Genomic DNA, 17,711 nt, shown 5'->3' with positions numbered 1-17,711 from the left:
GAGAGGCCTGGTTTTTGAAAGAAAAAGAGACGTTCTGCTGATGTTAGTGGAACCGGGACATGGATACTTAGCAGGCAACATAGAACTTCTACCACAGTGGAGCACAAATGTAGTCGATTTTGAGGAAGCATTTGCTATAGTTAAAACATCAACCACCCCTACAACAACCAAATCACAGAGATAGACGAACTGAACTCATTTTCTCATGCTAAATCTATGCTGCTTCTTGTATTTCCCACCCAATCTGCTTAAACTGGAAAACTAGGGTCATCTACAAATCTTTTCTCTCTTTACCATACCTTATCTGGACACCCATTTCTAATCCTTAAATAGAACTTGATTCTGTTGCTGCATCCCACCTCCACCTTAGTTCAGGCAAGGACTGTTTCTTGGATTACTGACATGGTCGCCTAATTGGACTCTGTTTTGGTTTTGCACCATCCAACCCATTCCCTTGATGCAGCACAACTGTCCTTCTCTACTGAGGACTAACTGGTCTGACTAGACCGCTCTTCGCCGTAGAGACTGTCAATGGATTCTCACTGTCTCCTGGAAAAGCCCAAACTCCTTGGTGTGGCATGCCATGCCAAACTCTCCACGATGTAGCTCCTGCCTACTTTTCAATCTTCCATCACCTTCCCAATCCATCCTCCCATAGTCAATCCTTTGTACAAAATATCCCAGCCATAGGGAACCCCTGAAGTTCAGCTAACACACTATGTTGTTGCATGACTTTGGTCCATTCTGTTCTCTCTGCTTGGAATGGCCCAATCCTTTTTTTCCCATGAGGAGATCTCCAGCCAATCCACAAGACCAATTTATCTTATGTTGTGGGTGATGTCTTCCCCAGTCCCTGGACAAAGTTAATTACTCTCTCCACGGTGGCACCACAGTGCTCGGTATATGCCCCCCTATCTCTCACTACACTCCTTTGTTAGAATTTGCCCTTCTGAATTCTCAATTAGAGTATCATTTCCATGAAGGCAGGAGTACTATCTTATCCATCCATACAACTCAGTACTGACTTAGAGACTGACAAGGAGAGGTACGTAAAAATCTGTGGACTGAATCAACAAATGAAAGAAACAGGTTGTGATCATGCTCTCCCACTTACTAGTTAAATGATTTGGGTATGTTATTTAACCTTTTTAAGCGTTGGTTTTTTTCTTGTAGAATGAGGATTGGACTATCCATCTGTCAGGATTATTGCAAGGATGAAAGGAGCTAACGTGTAGAACATCTAGACTTTATGCACAGTCTGGACTGTACCAGGCATCTTATAAACGCAAACTGTCCCTCAAATGTACCATACTAATGTAAGATTTAAATAATAAGGGAAACTGGGGGCAAGGTATATGGGAACTCTGTACTGTCTTCATAATGTCTATAAATCAAAAACTGTTCCAAAATTTAAAAGTGCACTTAAAAAAACAAAAAAGTAAGTTCCATCCCTGCCAACCAACACTCCCGTCACTCCTCCTCCCAAAGCCCTTCAAGGGTTCTCCCCTTTTTTTACATACTGCTATCACATCATTTCAAAAACAAAAAGAGGATTATTGGCTGGATTTGGGGAATCTTTTCTTTTTAGTCTTATAAGAATTTTTGCTATCATAGGATATGACCTGGGGTCTCTTGACATCTAAGCAGTAAAGAGAAGCCCCAAATTGTCATGCCTTCTTTGTCCCTGAGACTCATCAAAAGGCAAACAGGAAAACAGAAACCAGAGCTTCCTTTTTTTTTTTTAATTTTTTTGAGGAAGATCAGTCCTGAGCTAACATCCATGCCAATCCTCCTCTTTTTGCTGAGGAAGACCGGCTCTGAGCTAACATCTATTGCCAATCCTCCTCCTTTTTTTCCTCAAAGCCCCAGTAGATAGTTGTATGTCATAGTTGCACATCCTTCTAGTCGCTGTATGTGGGACGCGGCCTCAGCATGGCCGGAGAAGCGGTGTGTTGGTGCGCACCCGGGATCCGAACCCGGGCCACCAGCAGCGGAGCGTGTGCACTTAACCGCTAAGCTACAGGGCTCGCCCCCAGATCTTCCTTTTCTAATGGAGATAGTTGTTAATGAAAAAAACATCCTTTTGCTTCTAGGGAAGCTGGTGATTCTACTTGGTCCTCTGCTGGCCAACAGTGTTCCCTTAAATGGCCCCTCCATCCATCTCAATAAGGAAACTGCACACATGACTCTGCCCACCGCACTCTTCCAGATGGGCAAGCCCAGCGCACGGCGTGGAGAAGAGAAGAGCTATTTATCTTTCTTGACAGGACATGTCCATCCTTGTCATATATTAGATGCTGCTACTAATCTATGTATACGCATTTAGGAGAAAAAAAAAATGTGTGTCCTTGCAATAGTCACAGAATGACACACACCGATTTCCTCTCTTTGTGAGTATGCAGATGAGCAGCAAGTTGGTCCCTCTTGTAATTTTGAGGGAAGATCATAAATTCCAGTGGGTTCTACCTGAATCTGTGGCCTTCCATGGAAAGGAATGAAATTGAGTCAATCATACTTCCCCTTGATAGCATGCATCCTTCCAGGTACAGGGGAATGAATGCATTTATTTATCTTCTGCAAGAAGAAATTCACTACTGGCTGTTCAACTAGCTGTAGCCTTAGAAGAAGAGAAAATTCACAGTTCAAGCATCTTTGAGGCTAATGTTGAGTATAAACAAGAAGGGAAAGGAAGTCTGAAGCACACGCAACAGGAGCTTGAGCACAGGGCTGATTCAGAAAGTCATTCAAAGGGAACATGGTTGGGGGGGTCTCCAAGACATGAACAGATAAGCTGTAGAAAGTTCAGGTTTCATTTCTTCTTTTGGGCCAGTCATTATCAAGCACTTACAACCATCATCACCACCACCACCTGACTGATCCTACACATTTTCATCAGTAATCGTTGGCCACTAAGGAAGTGGTGCTCAACAGAGAAAGATATAGCCCGTCAGGGGACATTTGGTGATACCTGGAGATATTTTTGGTTCTCACAGCTGGGAACCAGGGATGGGGATGGGGGTGGGGGTGGGGGTGGGGGTGCTCCTGGCATCTAGTGGGTAGAGGCCAGGGATGCACAGGACAGCTCTCCACAATGAATTATCCAGCCCTAAATGTCAACAACACCAAATGGAGAAACCCTGTACTAAAGCAATGATTCTCGAGTCACTGGTGGTGTTGGGCTGTTGTTGGAGGATGGAAGTGGGCCTTGGACCTGTGCGATCTGGAAAGACTCTACAGGTAATTCTGATCCTGAAAGCCAGCCTCCACCTGCAATTCAGAATTACTGCTCATAGACCACAGTTGTAAATGATCATTAGGTTACTGCTTGGCTCTCACATGCCTATTAATCCAATTTCGTATATAGACTAGGAGTAGAGCTAACCTTCATTTAAGGCCCCTTTGGCCAAGATACGTGTAGAACAAACAAGAAAAAAAACTTGGGGGCCAACCCAGTGGCGTAGCCAGTTAGGATCCTGGGTGTGGACCTACTCACGTCTCATCAAGCCATGCTGAGGTGGCGTCCCACAAAGAAGAGCTACAACTCTACAACTATGACAAACAACTATGTACTGGGGCTTTGGGGAGAAAAGAAAAAGAGGAAGATTGGCAACAGATGTTAGTGCAGGGCCAATGTCCCTCAAAAACAAAACAAAACAAAACAAAACCAGCTTCTTTTCTGAGCACATGATTCTAACGATAGGCTTTGTCTTTGTCTCCATAAATTCATTCAAGTATTTGCTTCTTGCCGCCTCCTACTACCTGTCTCTCACTGTCATCCCCACTAAGTCCCTCATGCTTTTATTTAGTCTCAATCTGCTCCCTCACCCTCAATTCCCCCAGAATGACCTAGAACAGCCCTATCCCCTCTATGCATCCACAGTAGCTACATCCACAATCAAAATCTCCTTGACTCAAGGCAGCTGATATCAGCTAAGTGTTAGAAAAGCAATCTAGCTAAATAATTCACATTAATGGCAGGTAACCCTAAAATGTTGCCAGAAGTATCTGATTTTTTCAAAGAAGGATAAGTTAGTCACATGAATTTCTAATGGACGGAGCATTGGAGAGCATAACTTGTGTGTCTGGTACTAAGTAACTGCTCAGTAAATATTTACTGAATGTCTGAACAAGTGAGAAAAGACTTCCGGGCAGAGCTGCTCCCTGTAGTTTTAGGTATAATCCTCAAGCTTTTCAATCTCTAAAATTTTCAAAAAATCCACAATGTTCCATGACCCCGTGTCCCTTGACTTCCCCTCTCTCCATGCCCACAACATATATAAAGATTCACTTCCAGGAAACAAGCAGTGGATCTCCACAATGGAAGGCTCATCAGGAGATGGTAACCATTCCCACGTGTAAGATGCAAGGGAGGTATTTACCAAAAATAGCAATAGCACAAATGTCCCAACACACTGTGGTCACACAATAAAAGGTAATCAAGGAGTGGTCTACTAAGACCCTAAACTCCTTCTCTTTTACTGATTCTAATCAGCCTCCCAATTCAGCTCACTCTACACCAGTCTAGGGCCCTCCCCACCCTCCATCTCTCCTCCACCACTCCAAGATAAAAGGAAAAGCTAGAGAAATAATACTAATAAAATAATAACACCACATTTTCTGGATTCCATGACGCCACTGACTGTAGGATAGATCAAAACATTTTCCAGGAGAAAAAGACCATCTGTCAAGTTGCTTTTGTAAGTCACATCTCAATTTCAGAAATGGTAAAATGTGAAAAACCTTACACTGAAGAACTGGGATAATATAACAAATACCCGCAAAGTACTAGGCGAATTACATATTTGCTTCCGAAGTATTCTTCCCATTGAGATGGAGAAATTGAAGTGTAAATTGCATGTCAGAGCCAGGCCTCAAACCCACGTCTGGGACTGTCATGCTCCATACCCTGTGCTCTCCCCACTGAGACACGCAGCCGGCTCTTTCCAATTAGGACAAAATCCTCTTAATCTTACGTGACCAGCCCCCCCAACCCAGGCCCCCCTCCTCCATATCGATGGAGGATATTTGGGGAAATTTCCTTAAGTCATGGAGGACTAATACTGTCTCCTCTAATATCCAGGGCCTCGCATCCTAAATCTTTTAGATATGTAGACAGCTGCCTTACTGTGATGACAATAAAATGACTCTAATGTTAGTAACAGCAGCAGCTAAACACTGCTAGTGCTTACTCTGTGTCGGCCACTGTGCTAAGACCTCTGTGTGTATCATCTCACATCACCCCCACAGCAAGCAACATACCCGAGGAGTATTATTAACCCAATTTTGCCAGTAGGAAACAGAGGTTCTGAGATCTGAGTAGTGCCAAGGTTACCAAGATGGTAAGAGGATGAGGAGCACCCCAAAGGAAAGGCCCTGGACTTCTCTGTCCCGCCACCCAGGAGTACACTTGAGTTGGGTAAGGAAGAGAGAGAAGAAATATTCACAGCCACTTCTAGAAATGTGTCTTTCCTCTTTCCTTTTGAGCCTCCAAGTGTCCTCCAGCTCACTTTGCAGAGAGCCTGGACCCCTGTGCATTTAGGAAAGCCACACAATTGACAGAAGTCCCATCTGCCTAGTAAGGGTGTCCTGGAGATGTGTCAGCGTGGCTGCTCTGCCCCATCCCGGGAGCAGTGCAGACCCAGGCACCAGGAGACAGCTGCCTCGACAATGCAGTGGCAATTTGAGGCAGGAGGGGACATCACTCACTGGCCATGGGCTCTGCACTCAGGGGCTCCTGACACAATGAGGGTGAGTTCAGTGATCCTTCCTCTGATGACTTCTGCTCAGCATTCCTTCTGCTCCTCCTCCTCGCTAATCACAGCTTTGCCAACCGCACCACGCCTAGCCTTTGGACTTGCTGATTACAGTCTGCCACCCCCCAATTAGCCTTCTATGAGATACAGCAAACCCAGCCACTCTCCCTCCAGGGCCAGGAGCCCCGGGATGAGCACCCCCGGAAACTCCATTGCGGCACACCTGGAAATCCAGAAAAGGAAACTGTAATAACCTGGTGAGAGCATCTATTTTGATACCCAAAAGCTCTATTTTCATTCCAAAAAGGAAACACCTAAAGATACCTCCAGCCCAGATCTTTTTTGTAAGATCCAGACCTGCTCATCCTCCGTGCGTCCCAAAGTGAACTCTTCACCCAGTGCAATCCAGTCTCCTTCCCCGGCTCATCTCTAGTCCACGTCCTTTGCCATAGGCCAAGGTCATATCCTGCCATAGGCCACTCTCACATCTGGCTTGCACAGGAGCAGTAGCTATGCTGCCTTATGTGCTGCCAAAACTTTCTTACCAAGTACTGGCTTCCTCATCTTTCAGAGCATCCCCCACACTGCAGCCAAAGGGAAATGTTCGAATCTGAAAATCTGAGCATATTTCTCTCGACCTGAAACTCTGAACCGTCTTTCAGTTACCTCTGGATAAAGCCTAAAGCTGTAATTTAAAAGACCCCTCCTACTTGCCTTATTTCCCACCCTGCACATCACCTAGAATCACATGCTTTATTTGTTCATTAATTTGACAACCACTGATGAGCACCCACTATCTGCCAGGCACTGCTCTAGGCACTGGGAAAGCATCGGGAACAAGACAGACAAAGATCCCTGCCCTCACAGCATTTCTGTGTTAGCAGGAAAGACATACAATAACCAGGTAAGGCCAGCCATGGCCCTGGTACCTGGGTCTGTGCCGCCTGTGGGGTGGGGCAGAGCAGCCGTCTTGATAAATAATTATAACCTAGATTAGAAGGTGATGGGTGCTCTAAAAAAACATGAAAAGAGCCAGATGACAGGGATGGGATGGTGCCTCAGCCTGCAGGATTAAAGGTAAGTCAGGGAAAAATCTCACCGAGAAACTGAGATTTGAGCAGAGACTTGAAGGGAGGTATGGCAGGAAGACGGGGAGAGATCTGGGACAAGCGTGCCCAGCAAAGGGACATCAGAGCAAAGCACCAAAGGCAGGAGCCCGCCTGGCCTGTTTGAGGCGATTTAATGCTTTTTCAGTGTTTGTTGGCACCATTCTCTCTCTGGACCTCAGGCCTCTGCGTATGGCATTTCCTCTAAGAGGGGTCCTGGAGGCTAATGTCTCCAGGCCTCTTCTCATCAGAAGCCTTCCTGATCCTCCCAACCCGCTTTCCCTAAAACGTGCTTCTCCCTCACCCTGAGTTCTCCCTTTCAAGGTACTTCCCGTGCTGTAATGTAAATGTGTGTTCAGTTGGATCTAGGATCTGTTGGTTAAGAGCGTGGGCTCTGAGGTCAGCCTGGCTTCAATCCAGGCTCTGCCACTAACTGGCTGGCTGATCTTGGGCAGGACACTTCAAGACATACCGGGGCTGAAGGAGACAGCCCAGTGCCTGACACATAAAAGCATTTCACAGAAATCAGCAACGTGAGGGCAGGACTGGGTCTGTCTTATTCACTATTCTATCCCCAGGGCCTCAAAAGATAATAAATTAATGCAAGAATGAGGGACAATGAAATGCGGGAGGCAGGGAGGGGGGAGCCCGGGAGGACAGGGAGGTGGGTGGGGCGGGGAGAGGCAGGGGCCCAGGGGCCTGGGAGGCAGGGAGGACAGGGAGGGAAGGCAGCAGGCAGGCTTCTGTTCCTCTCACTCGCAGGAGTTTCAGGCTGAAAAACAAGAAAACAAAGATGCAGAAGGAAGGAAGGGAATTATCCTTTATTAGGTACCGTGCAAAGCAGAGACATTTCCCAACTTCACCACCAGAATGAAGCCTATGGGGGAGTCGCTACTATATCATTCCTTCGCTTTTATAGAAAAACAACAAAAAAGACACTCAGGGAGGTTCAAAGATTTTTCTAATATAGTAAGAGAAGGCAGATCCACTTCCAAGTTCAATTGAAAAATAATTAAAACCTCTTCCCCACTTTTGCCAGGAACACAATTCTTGATGTTCTCCAATGGTGAGCATCTCAGCTTGTTAAACAGAAGAACCTCTCATCTAAGGAGGAAATCAAAGTGCTAGTTCCTGGATTCTGCCTGGAAGCCGCATGGACAACAGATGTGCAGAAGGAAGGAGCGTACGAGGAGGAGAGAGGAGGAAAGTAAGTAAAAGGCCATATGACTTTTCCAAGTGGAAAATCAACCAGGAATAAGAAGTTAAAAAACAAAACAAAGGGGCCGTTCCCGTGGCTTAGCAGTTAAGTGCGCGCGCTCCGCTACTGGCGGCCCGGGTTCAGATCCCGGGCGCGCACCGATGCACCGCTTCTCCGGCCATGCTGAGGCCGCGTCCCACATACAGCAACTAGAAGGATGTGCAGCTATGACATACAACTATCGACTGGGGCTTTGGGGAAAAAAAGAAGGAGGATTGGCAATAGATGTTAGCTCAGGGTCGGTCTTCCTCAGCAAAAAGAGGAGGATTAGTACAGATGTTAGCTCAGGGCTGACCTTCCTCACAAAAAAAAAAAAAAAAATGGGGGCCGGCCCCATGGCGAAGCGGTTAAGTGCACACGCTCCACTGCTGGCGGCCGGGGTTCAGGTTCCCAGTGTGCACCGACGCACTGCTCGTCCAGCCATGCTGCGGCAATGTCCCATACAAAGTAGAGGAAGATGGGCACAGATGTTAGCCCAGGGCCAGTCTTCCTCAGCAAAAAGAGGAGGATTGGCAGATGTTAGCTCAGGCCTGATCTTCCTCACAAAAAAAAAAAAAAAACATAAAAAAAACATGACGACAATTAGCAGAGAGGAAGCAACTTAACAAAACTAGGAGTGCAGGATAATGTTTAAAACCACGGTATAGACAAAAAAGAAATGCCCCCGCCTTTTAGTGGAATCACATGATTGATGCACAAAGACCACAGGCCCAGCTCGCCCTTTCCCAGCAGAATTCCAGCACCTTTCGTACTAAGAGCACATCCCCCACACAGACACTGGCTGTTGAAGTCATTGTAAAACACCTATTTGAGAATTTATGTCTTTCAAGACGTCTGTTTTTCTTCCCTGCAGCTAAACAGTCTCTCCAGTTTAGGAACCGTCAGGAGCAGGTGAGATGAGTGGACCCTGTCTGCAGGGAGCCCTGGGAGAGGCCCCCACAGGCCGGGCTGAGCAGGGCCTGCGGGAATCTGGCCAACTTGACTGGTGCGAGGTTATGTGGTCCTGTTGAAAGACCTTCTTTGATTCCTTTCATACCAGCGGGCTGGGGTGGGGTGGGAGTAGGGAGGGGAGTAAAGCTTCATTTGGAGGAGGGCCAAGCCAGGACAAGGTAAGACAGAAAAGACCCAAAGAAATGTCAAAGGGTCTTTAAAAGCTCCTTCAAGGCAAGTGATTAGAATCACAAAAGTTCTACAAATGTCTTTTCAAAAGTCATACTTTCAATGTTCTTCAGACTCAGCTTTTCTATATTATTTTACATTTATAGCCACCCCAGCCCCGATGACTTTGTGGACAAAGCTGCAAGGTAACGGAACAGACACACAGTAACGATGTCCGCCATTATCCGGTATCCTCTGGTGGGAGTCCTTACAGAAAATGGAATAAGAGAAAAATAACGCACGTTATCCTGTACATTTCTCACAACGACCCTGTTGGCATTGTTCCTTGTTCATGCAGGCACAGAGAAGTCAAGTAACCTGCCCATCGTCACAGAGTCACTGGGTGAGACCCGATTCTGGCTTATTCTATTGAACCATGATGAGTGCATGGGTAGAGCTCTTGTGGTTCACAGCTACTTTAAAACAATGTTCTGGGAAGTCACAAGCCGGGCCTGGATTCTAGAGACAGGTTTTATTTCTCAAATCCTGGGAAAACTACACTTGCCAATGCCTCTGATTTTGCCTCCATGCCTTTATCACCTTGGGACGGCCCTCTACAGACTGGTTTATATGGTCACCTGGAGTTCTTCCATATATCTAACTTTGGTCTCTCCAAAGAGACTCCAAGCCCACCACCAACTCTTTTGGGAACGTAGAGTACAGGATAGAGAGTACTGGATGTAGAATTGGACTGTCTGAGTTCAAATTCTAGTTCTATAACTTCAGAGCTGAGACTCTGGGCAAGCCACTTTGCCTCCCTAAAGGTCAGCTCCCAAATCTTTAAAACAGCAACATTAACAGTAATTACTTCATGGGAGTGTTGTGAGGATTCAATGAGTTTACCCACAAAGCGCTTAACAAGAGTGGCTGGCACAGAGTAAGTGCTTAACAATCTTAGCTGTAATTAGTCCACAGTGAGTCTATTAGGTTCTTTCCCCTGCTGTGATATACCTGCCCACACTGTGGTGCTATGAAAGGGTGGGCAGGGTAATGCCCACCTGGGCTGAGAGTCTGACCATAACCTCTTTCCTGGCCAAAACTTTACACTATGACAATATGGTCTTCTTCAAGGGAAGCCATTTATCCTTATGAATAAACATACTATCTTGAATATTCAGCATGGCTTTCTTCTAAAAGTTTCAAATTATGAGTGTGCATTTATTATTTATGCCTTCACAACGGCCTCCTTAAATTGCTAACATCAGATGCTATTTCCAAATTTTTGTGCAGTAAAACTACGGCACATGATGAGCAGTCACCCCTGAACTAAGGTGCAGACCCTACCTCCCAGGTCAGTGGGCATCCCCTGCGCCACCCTATCAGAAGCCTGGAGAGGACGCAGCGGGTAGCAGAAAGAGAACAGACCCCAAAACCGAACGGTTTGGGGCTCAGTTCTACTGTGCAATAGCTCTTTGAGCACCCAAAATTATTTAACCTCTCTTGGGCCCAGTTTATTTTGCTTTTCAAATGTGCAAAGCTTCTAGCTCAGTGCCTGGGAACACAAGAAGTACTTACGAAACAGCACTTTCCATTTGCTTTACAAATACTCATTGATCTGCCTCCTCCTCACCATCTCTGTGTGGATGTCCAATTAGGCATTTCAAATTTAAACTGTCCCAAACCAAACTCCTGATCTTCCTCCCCACAACCTGTTCTTCTCGCAGTCTCCTCCAGCTCCCAAATGCCATCCCACCCCTCCAGCCACCTCGGGTCATCCTCAACCCTGATGTCTCTTACTCCCCACAACCCATCAACAGAGCATCCTGACAACTCGACTTTCAAAATGTATCCCTAATAGATCTTTCACCTCTACTGCTCCAGCTGGGTCTGAGCCAATAATCATCTCACCTGGATGATTCCAAAAGTCTCCTAAATGGTTTCCCTGCTTCCTCCTATACTCAAAAGGTCAGGCAGGATGATCCATTAAAATCACAAATCAGATCATGTCACTCCTGCTCAAAGCTGGACAACAGCTTCCCATCACTGAAGGGCAAGTCAAAATCCTCCCACTGCCCTGCAGACGAGGCCTCAGTGATCTGCCCTCAGCAGCCGCCGCCCCTTTCCTGGTCTCACTCTGCTCTCACTCCATCCCATGCCTCAAACAAGCCAGGTACACGGCTTCTGAAATCTCACACTTGCTGTTCGTTATGCCTAGAACACTATTCCATTCTTCCCCTAGACGCCTGGCATGCTTGTTCTCCCAACTTCTCCAGGTTTTCGCTTATATGTCACCTTTCTTCTAAGACCTTCTATTACCACCCTATTTGAATACCAAAACAGTGTGTGCACGTGCACACACGCACACACACAGGTACCCCTATCTCCTTTCTCTAATTTCCTCCAGAACACTTATGACCATCTACTAAACTACATATTTTGCTTGTTTGTTTATTGTCTGTCTTCCCCCACTCAACTATACACTCACAGGAATAGGGGTCGGGTTTCTTTTATTCTTGCAACATTACCAACAGTCAGAAACCTCCTTGGCAACTAGTAAGCTCAGTAAACATGACTGAACGGGTGGCTCCTAATTTTAGGCATTGATGGCATGTCTGAGTCTCTCTGTGAAGAATCAGCGGCTCTGAACATCCTCCTGTTGTTGGACCTGGTTTGATAATGTGCAGACTACTGATGGGAGGGAGGCACAGGGAGCATGTGGACATCCTCAGGAGGCAAACAGAGCAGCCCACGGCAGAGGCAGAGGATGGGTCTAAGCTCTTCTTACTAAAAGGCTTCTTACCAGGTTCTCCACGTAAGGCATGTAGGTAAGGGAGACTTCATAGCACCGTTAATGAGTCCCGTGTATATGTGATCTGAACACAAGAGCTCCTGCAGCCCCAGTTAACTAGCTGTTCTGAAACAGAAAAATTAACAAGGCCAAATTGCATCAATGTCACTCAAAATGTTACAGTTAAAGATGGCAACTGCAATTGCCTTTAGGAGAGGGGAACTCTCCCTCTTGGATCAGAACATTCTGAGTTTATGGGTCTGCCTGAAGGGGCTTTCTGCCTGTTCCATGACCTGGCTTCTAACCGTTCCAGTTTAGAAAAAAATAAGCACCAAAAAAAAAAGTGTACAAATGAGGGCCATATGGAGAAGAGAAGAGTTTATTTGTTTTCTTTTCACCTCTGTATTTTTCCAGGAAGGTTGTGGGGGTGGGCGTGGGGAAACCTCAGATGTTATTCCACTCCTTTGCTGGTGAGAGAGAAAAATGTAACACAGTCAGCCTTGTTGGTGAGTTCCTTGAAGGAAGGTGCTGGGTTCTGGATGGTTTTAGATAACAACAGTATTTAATATATTCCTCTGCACAGTGGGGGCTCAACAAATGCTAGAAATAAACCAATAAAAGAATGAAAAAATAAAATGCAGTCCATTAACTCAGCTCCTTGCATTCCTTCCCCCTATCTTGGCCCATATACTCAGCTCTGCCCCAGGAACTGCCTTGAATCTCAGAGCCCTCCAAATCCAAATCCTTGGGCAGCTCTGGGAGCAGCAAGAGCCCTGGGAGCCTTCCCTTCCACCCATGATATGAGGGATTTAATACCATGATCATATTCTTGTCGTTACTGGCCAGAGAAGCCCACGAGCACCATGGCAGGCCCTAGCTGGGACAGAATAAATGTGATGTCCTAGCTACAATGTTACAATTAGTGGCCACCTGTTCCAGTGATTCTGCTGAGCTACACTTACCCAAGGGGGTCTGGTAGCTCTGAAGGCACATGGCAGGTTGTGTTTCTCCGGACGCAGACTCTGACGTGAAAGTTAGCACGCGGGAGGTTAATTTAGGGAGAGCTCTTGGGGGCAGCACGTGTGACAGTGAAAGGAAGGAAGCAGGACTGGACACTCGAGGGAGTGCTACAGCGGATCCTGCGCGAGTCCACAGTCATCGGGCATTCCACAATGTGGGGTGCCCCAGGAAGGGGGCGTGGCCGCGGGCACGTGACTTTCTTGGCCTGAGGCCATCCCCAAAGGGGGCTGAGAGCTGAGGGCCATCTGCAGGCAGTGCTCCCCGCAGCTGGAGTAATAAGCCCTTTATTCCCAAAGGGGAACGTGGGCGTCCACTGCACACACTACTATCCGCGAGACAGAGCACGATGACCACCTCCTGCGTGAGGCCTGCCCAGCTGCTTTCTCTGACCCTCTACAGGAGAGGTGATAACTCTCACTTCCTGTCGTTGCTCATCTCCTTTTTTCCTGAGCCCAGTGCACAGCCTGACACCCAGGAGGGCTGCAGTAAGTGCCTGATGAATAAATACCTCACTGAATAGCAGACAGCACCATAAAAATATGCAAAATGCCATGTAATAAAAAAGAAACTGCCCCCAAGGAGTTCAGTGTGATCAGGAAAACAAGCAGAAATGAGAGGGGAACTTGAAGAGAGATGCACATGGAAGCCAACATACACACGCATTCTGGTCTCAACTCTGGGCCGAACCCTGTATCCTGTCAAGCTTCAGTTTCTTTCTTTGTGAAATAAAAGGGCAGATTCAAGCATTCTATGAAGAGGAGATTAGAAAATTGAGACACATTCAGTTTTGACAGTTTTGCTAAATGATGTCTTTATGAGTGTCATTATTGACTTGGGTAAGGAAAGCAAGTTTTGACCCTGACAAGAGAAAGAGTCCGAGGGTCGGAGTATCTCTTGCATGATATGCTAAGGATTTTTTTTTCAATTAGCCCAGAGCTAAGAGGCCCCCAGAAGGAAGCGGGCAGAGACTAGAGTGGGCAAGGAATTTATTCTTCTGTCCATGAATGAAAACAGAAACCAACTGGAATATCCTGTGATTTATGAAAATGTGTGATTTAAAATCACTAAGTAGTATCTCACCTTCACAGCATAAGGAGCTATAGAGAAGAGGCAGGAGTGATCTTAAACAAAGAAGCCAGAGTGCAATTAAAAAAATAAGAAGACATAAAGAAAAAAATCTCATTGCCAAACTTATCTCTCACTGTATTTGTCTAAAATAGAGAAGAATTTTAAAAATAATGTGGTTTTAAGGAAAACATCTGGGAGAGGAGTATTAAAATAATAGTCCAAGATTTGTGCTAACCTGCCACTTCTCTCATGCATCCATGCCAGAGTTAAATACACCTATTGGGCTCACAATTTCCCATCGATACTCTCACAAACCTTGGCGTGCTGACAACAGCTAAATATTAGCTAAGAAGAAACTACCCAGACCAGAAGGAACATCTTGTAAAGCCAAACTTATACACTCCTTAAAATGATAAACCACAATGTTAATGAAAGCAAAAGCCATAAGAACATTTTCAAACACTCTAATCAATATCCATCTCCATCACCTCACAGGCTTTCTCAGGAAAGCATCATTTGAAGAAAAGAGAAAACCAATAAATGCATGTCTCTACACAAGTAAGTCAACACTCAATTATCTGCACACAAAATATACACGTTTGATATTTATTTCTTACAAAACAATTCAGCAACCCTAAATGGTGTTCTTCCTAGGAACACAGACCTAACCTCTTCATTTATTAAAGAAATGCTAACAAATTCCAGTTTTACTCTAATATGTTTCAAATGGCAGTAGAGTTGATACTCAACTATATTTGTAATTCCTTATCCATTTCATTAGCATGACTTCATTAAGAGTTAACTTCCTATCTTTAAAAAATACAATCACTCTTCTTGGCATGCTGACACTTTCAAAGATACCAGAAAAAATGGGCAACTAGTACCTTTGAACTTGTGGAACACAGCCCACAGCTCTGCAATGTCGGTTGCAAACGTAATATCTGTGTCAAGGACGATGACCCTCTCCAGGTTGGCAGGAAGAGTCTTGGTCAGGACGAGCTTCATCAGACCATAAATTCCAGAGTAATGTTTGTTGGGGATCCAGGAAACTTCAGACTAGACAAGGCAGCAAAGAGAGGGAGTAGGAGAAAGAAAGAAAAAAAAAAAATCACTCCATTAATTTTTTGCATAAACATTATAAATTTCCTGGTACATAAAAAGTATCCAATAAAAATTTGAATAAATGAATGAATATTTTCTTAAAGATTTGTTCATGTCATTTACAGTTTGGCACGTGAAGTTTTTTGGAAGAAAATGTCGTATCTGAATCAAGGGAGAAGAAAAGTAATGTTTATGAAATAACTATTACATGCAAACACTCTGCTCAGATTTTTAAAAATAAGATTGCTGTTATTATAGAAATTATATAGGCTCATTGGAGAAAATAAGAATATGCACAAAAGAAGAAATAAAAGTACAAAAATTGAATCATACTATATGTATTTTTTTGCAACCAGTACATAATTGTTCCTAGGTAGATATATTTCTTTAAATTATATTCGTTTCTGTGTCATTAACGATTACTACTTAATGGTATTGTTAAAGCTTACGCTCAGCTGGTTTTTTTAAGCTGTAATTGAACAGATCAGTGTTGCTGCCTTCTCTTGGTTCTCAAACATATGAGGAAGACCTGGTCATAATCTATGCAACACTCTTCACTGGGCAGCAAGAGGATGCACACACACAGAAGGATAGAAATGAACAACACATGGAGTGCTAACATTGAAATACTCATGTAATATAAAGGAACAACAACGTCCCACAACTGGGTAGAACCGTTAGCAAGTCACACACCTTGGTACCACCTGGTACCCAAAGGCAAGGCTAATAATAGTACATAACATCAACGTGATGAAAATTTTCAAAGGTACAGGTCATTTATGAGGGTCACTATGGGTAGGGACCCCATCTTAGCTGCCGTGGAATCTCCATGGAAACCAAAGCAAACAATTTTCAAGAAATTAACACTCATAATGGAACCCTTTAACGGAAAATGTGGCCACTTTATCAAGATTCCAAAAGACTACTCATCTCTTTTGTCCCTATAATTCCATTTTGAGAATATTGTTCTTAAAAAGAGAAAAAGAGTCAAACTTAAAAATGAGAAACTCAAGCTTTATTTCCAAAGATGTTCATCACCATGTTATAAAAGCAACAGCAACAATCCAAATGCCCCAAAATTGAATAGTTAATTAAAAATGGTATTTTTCTTATTTGATAGCATACTATGCAATGGCTGAAAACAATGTAGATTAAGATTTAATAAAAAGAAAGCTGCAAACAATGTCAAAAAAAAAAAAGTTTTAAAATTGCTTTTGCTTAATAACCACGATGTATAATCAAACAACAGGCAAACACATCCACCCAAATTCATGCAGAGAAAGAAGAAATGGAAGGACAGCATGGAATTATGAATAGTGATCATTTGGGGATGATGGGAGCATCAGTATCTTGCTCTCTCTCTCTCTATGTATATATACATACATATATATATATACCTACATACACATATTCAACTAATCTATATTTTTCAAGTTTTTTCAATGAGCTTCTACTGTTGTAAAGAAAAACTAAGCATTGCATTCTTTGTAAACATATCAAGATCTGGTGATGATGGGAAAACAGGAATGCAAGAGGCTGATTTAGGAAAGCTATGAGAAAGGATGCCCTGTGATAACTCTCATGATCCATTCCATCTCTCAAAGCCACTCCATGTCATGCTTTCATCTTCAGTTTATTTGAAAATGTCACTTTAGCTACTCCTAGTCTCATCTCAGTTTTGCAATGGTCCTTTGCATAAGTGAGCACAATTTTGACCAGGAAAAAAAAGAAAACATAAACTGAAGGACTGCACTATTCCCCATGTGTCAGTCTTAAGAAAAAGAATCGTCAACTCTGTCTACAGTCCCCGTCACCTTGTTCCTGGACAGCGTGGAGGAGGGAAAAAAGAGATAACAGTTACAATCTGGACTCCAGCACCATACAAGTTGTTGATCTTGCTAAGCCTCAGTTTCTTTACCTGTAAAATGGAGACGCTGCCTACATCACACAGTTGATGTCAAAATTAAAGGAGGTTAAAGGAGTCAAGTGCTTGTGGTACACTAAAGACCCTCAGCAAATATACGCTCCCACCCATCTTCCTGATTCCCCTTCCTGATTTCAAGTGTCTATGTAGCCAGGCCTCTAACTGCTTCCTATTGAGGGTGGGGGGGGGTCTCTGGGATACAGTACAGCATTAAACCTTGGGTTCTGGAGTCAGATGCACCTTGATTCAGATTCTGACATTGTTACTTAGTGGCCACTTCATCTTGGACAAGTTTGCTCAGCCTTTCTGAGCTTCTGCCATGTATAAAAGGCAGTTACTTCTAGGGCTCAGTGCATTGTATGAGTCAGGGTGCGGGTGGAAACAGCACACTCGAACTGGGTAATCTGAGGAAAATGTAATAACAAAAGGACTGTTTACCAAACTGTGTGCAGAATTTAGGGGTAGTAACAAGAAACTGCGCAGTACCCCGGGAGGTGAAGAGTGAGGGGCTGTTACCACCCAAGGCCTGAAGGGCCAATGCTAGCAGCTGCTGGAAACCAGAGAGGGCAGCCAGATGAATAAGCCACCTGGCAGG

The 17,711-nt window shown here is 44.6% G+C and overlaps 1 protein-coding gene across 10 annotated transcripts in view; it reads right to left on the bottom strand.

Annotated features, from left to right (window-relative positions):
- LARGE1 (LARGE xylosyl- and glucuronyltransferase 1) overlaps positions 1–17,711 on the bottom strand; it is a 535,223-nt gene that overhangs the window by 218,070 nt on the left and 299,442 nt on the right. For all 10 annotated transcript variants that reach the window (XM_058568473.1, XM_058568475.1, XM_058568472.1 and 7 more), the window contains one exon: positions 14,976–15,147. In XM_058568473.1, the coding sequence (XP_058424456.1) occupies positions 14,976–15,147 (172 nt within the window). The remainder of the gene's footprint in view (positions 1–14,975; positions 15,148–17,711) is intronic.

This window comes from Diceros bicornis, chromosome 25, assembly GCF_020826845.1.
Source record: "Diceros bicornis minor isolate mBicDic1 chromosome 25, mDicBic1.mat.cur, whole genome shotgun sequence".
Classification (NCBI taxonomy): Eukaryota; Metazoa; Chordata; class Mammalia; order Perissodactyla; family Rhinocerotidae; genus Diceros; species Diceros bicornis.
Note: the sequence above shows the minus strand (reverse complement) of the source record. Positions and strands in the feature narration are given on the sequence as shown.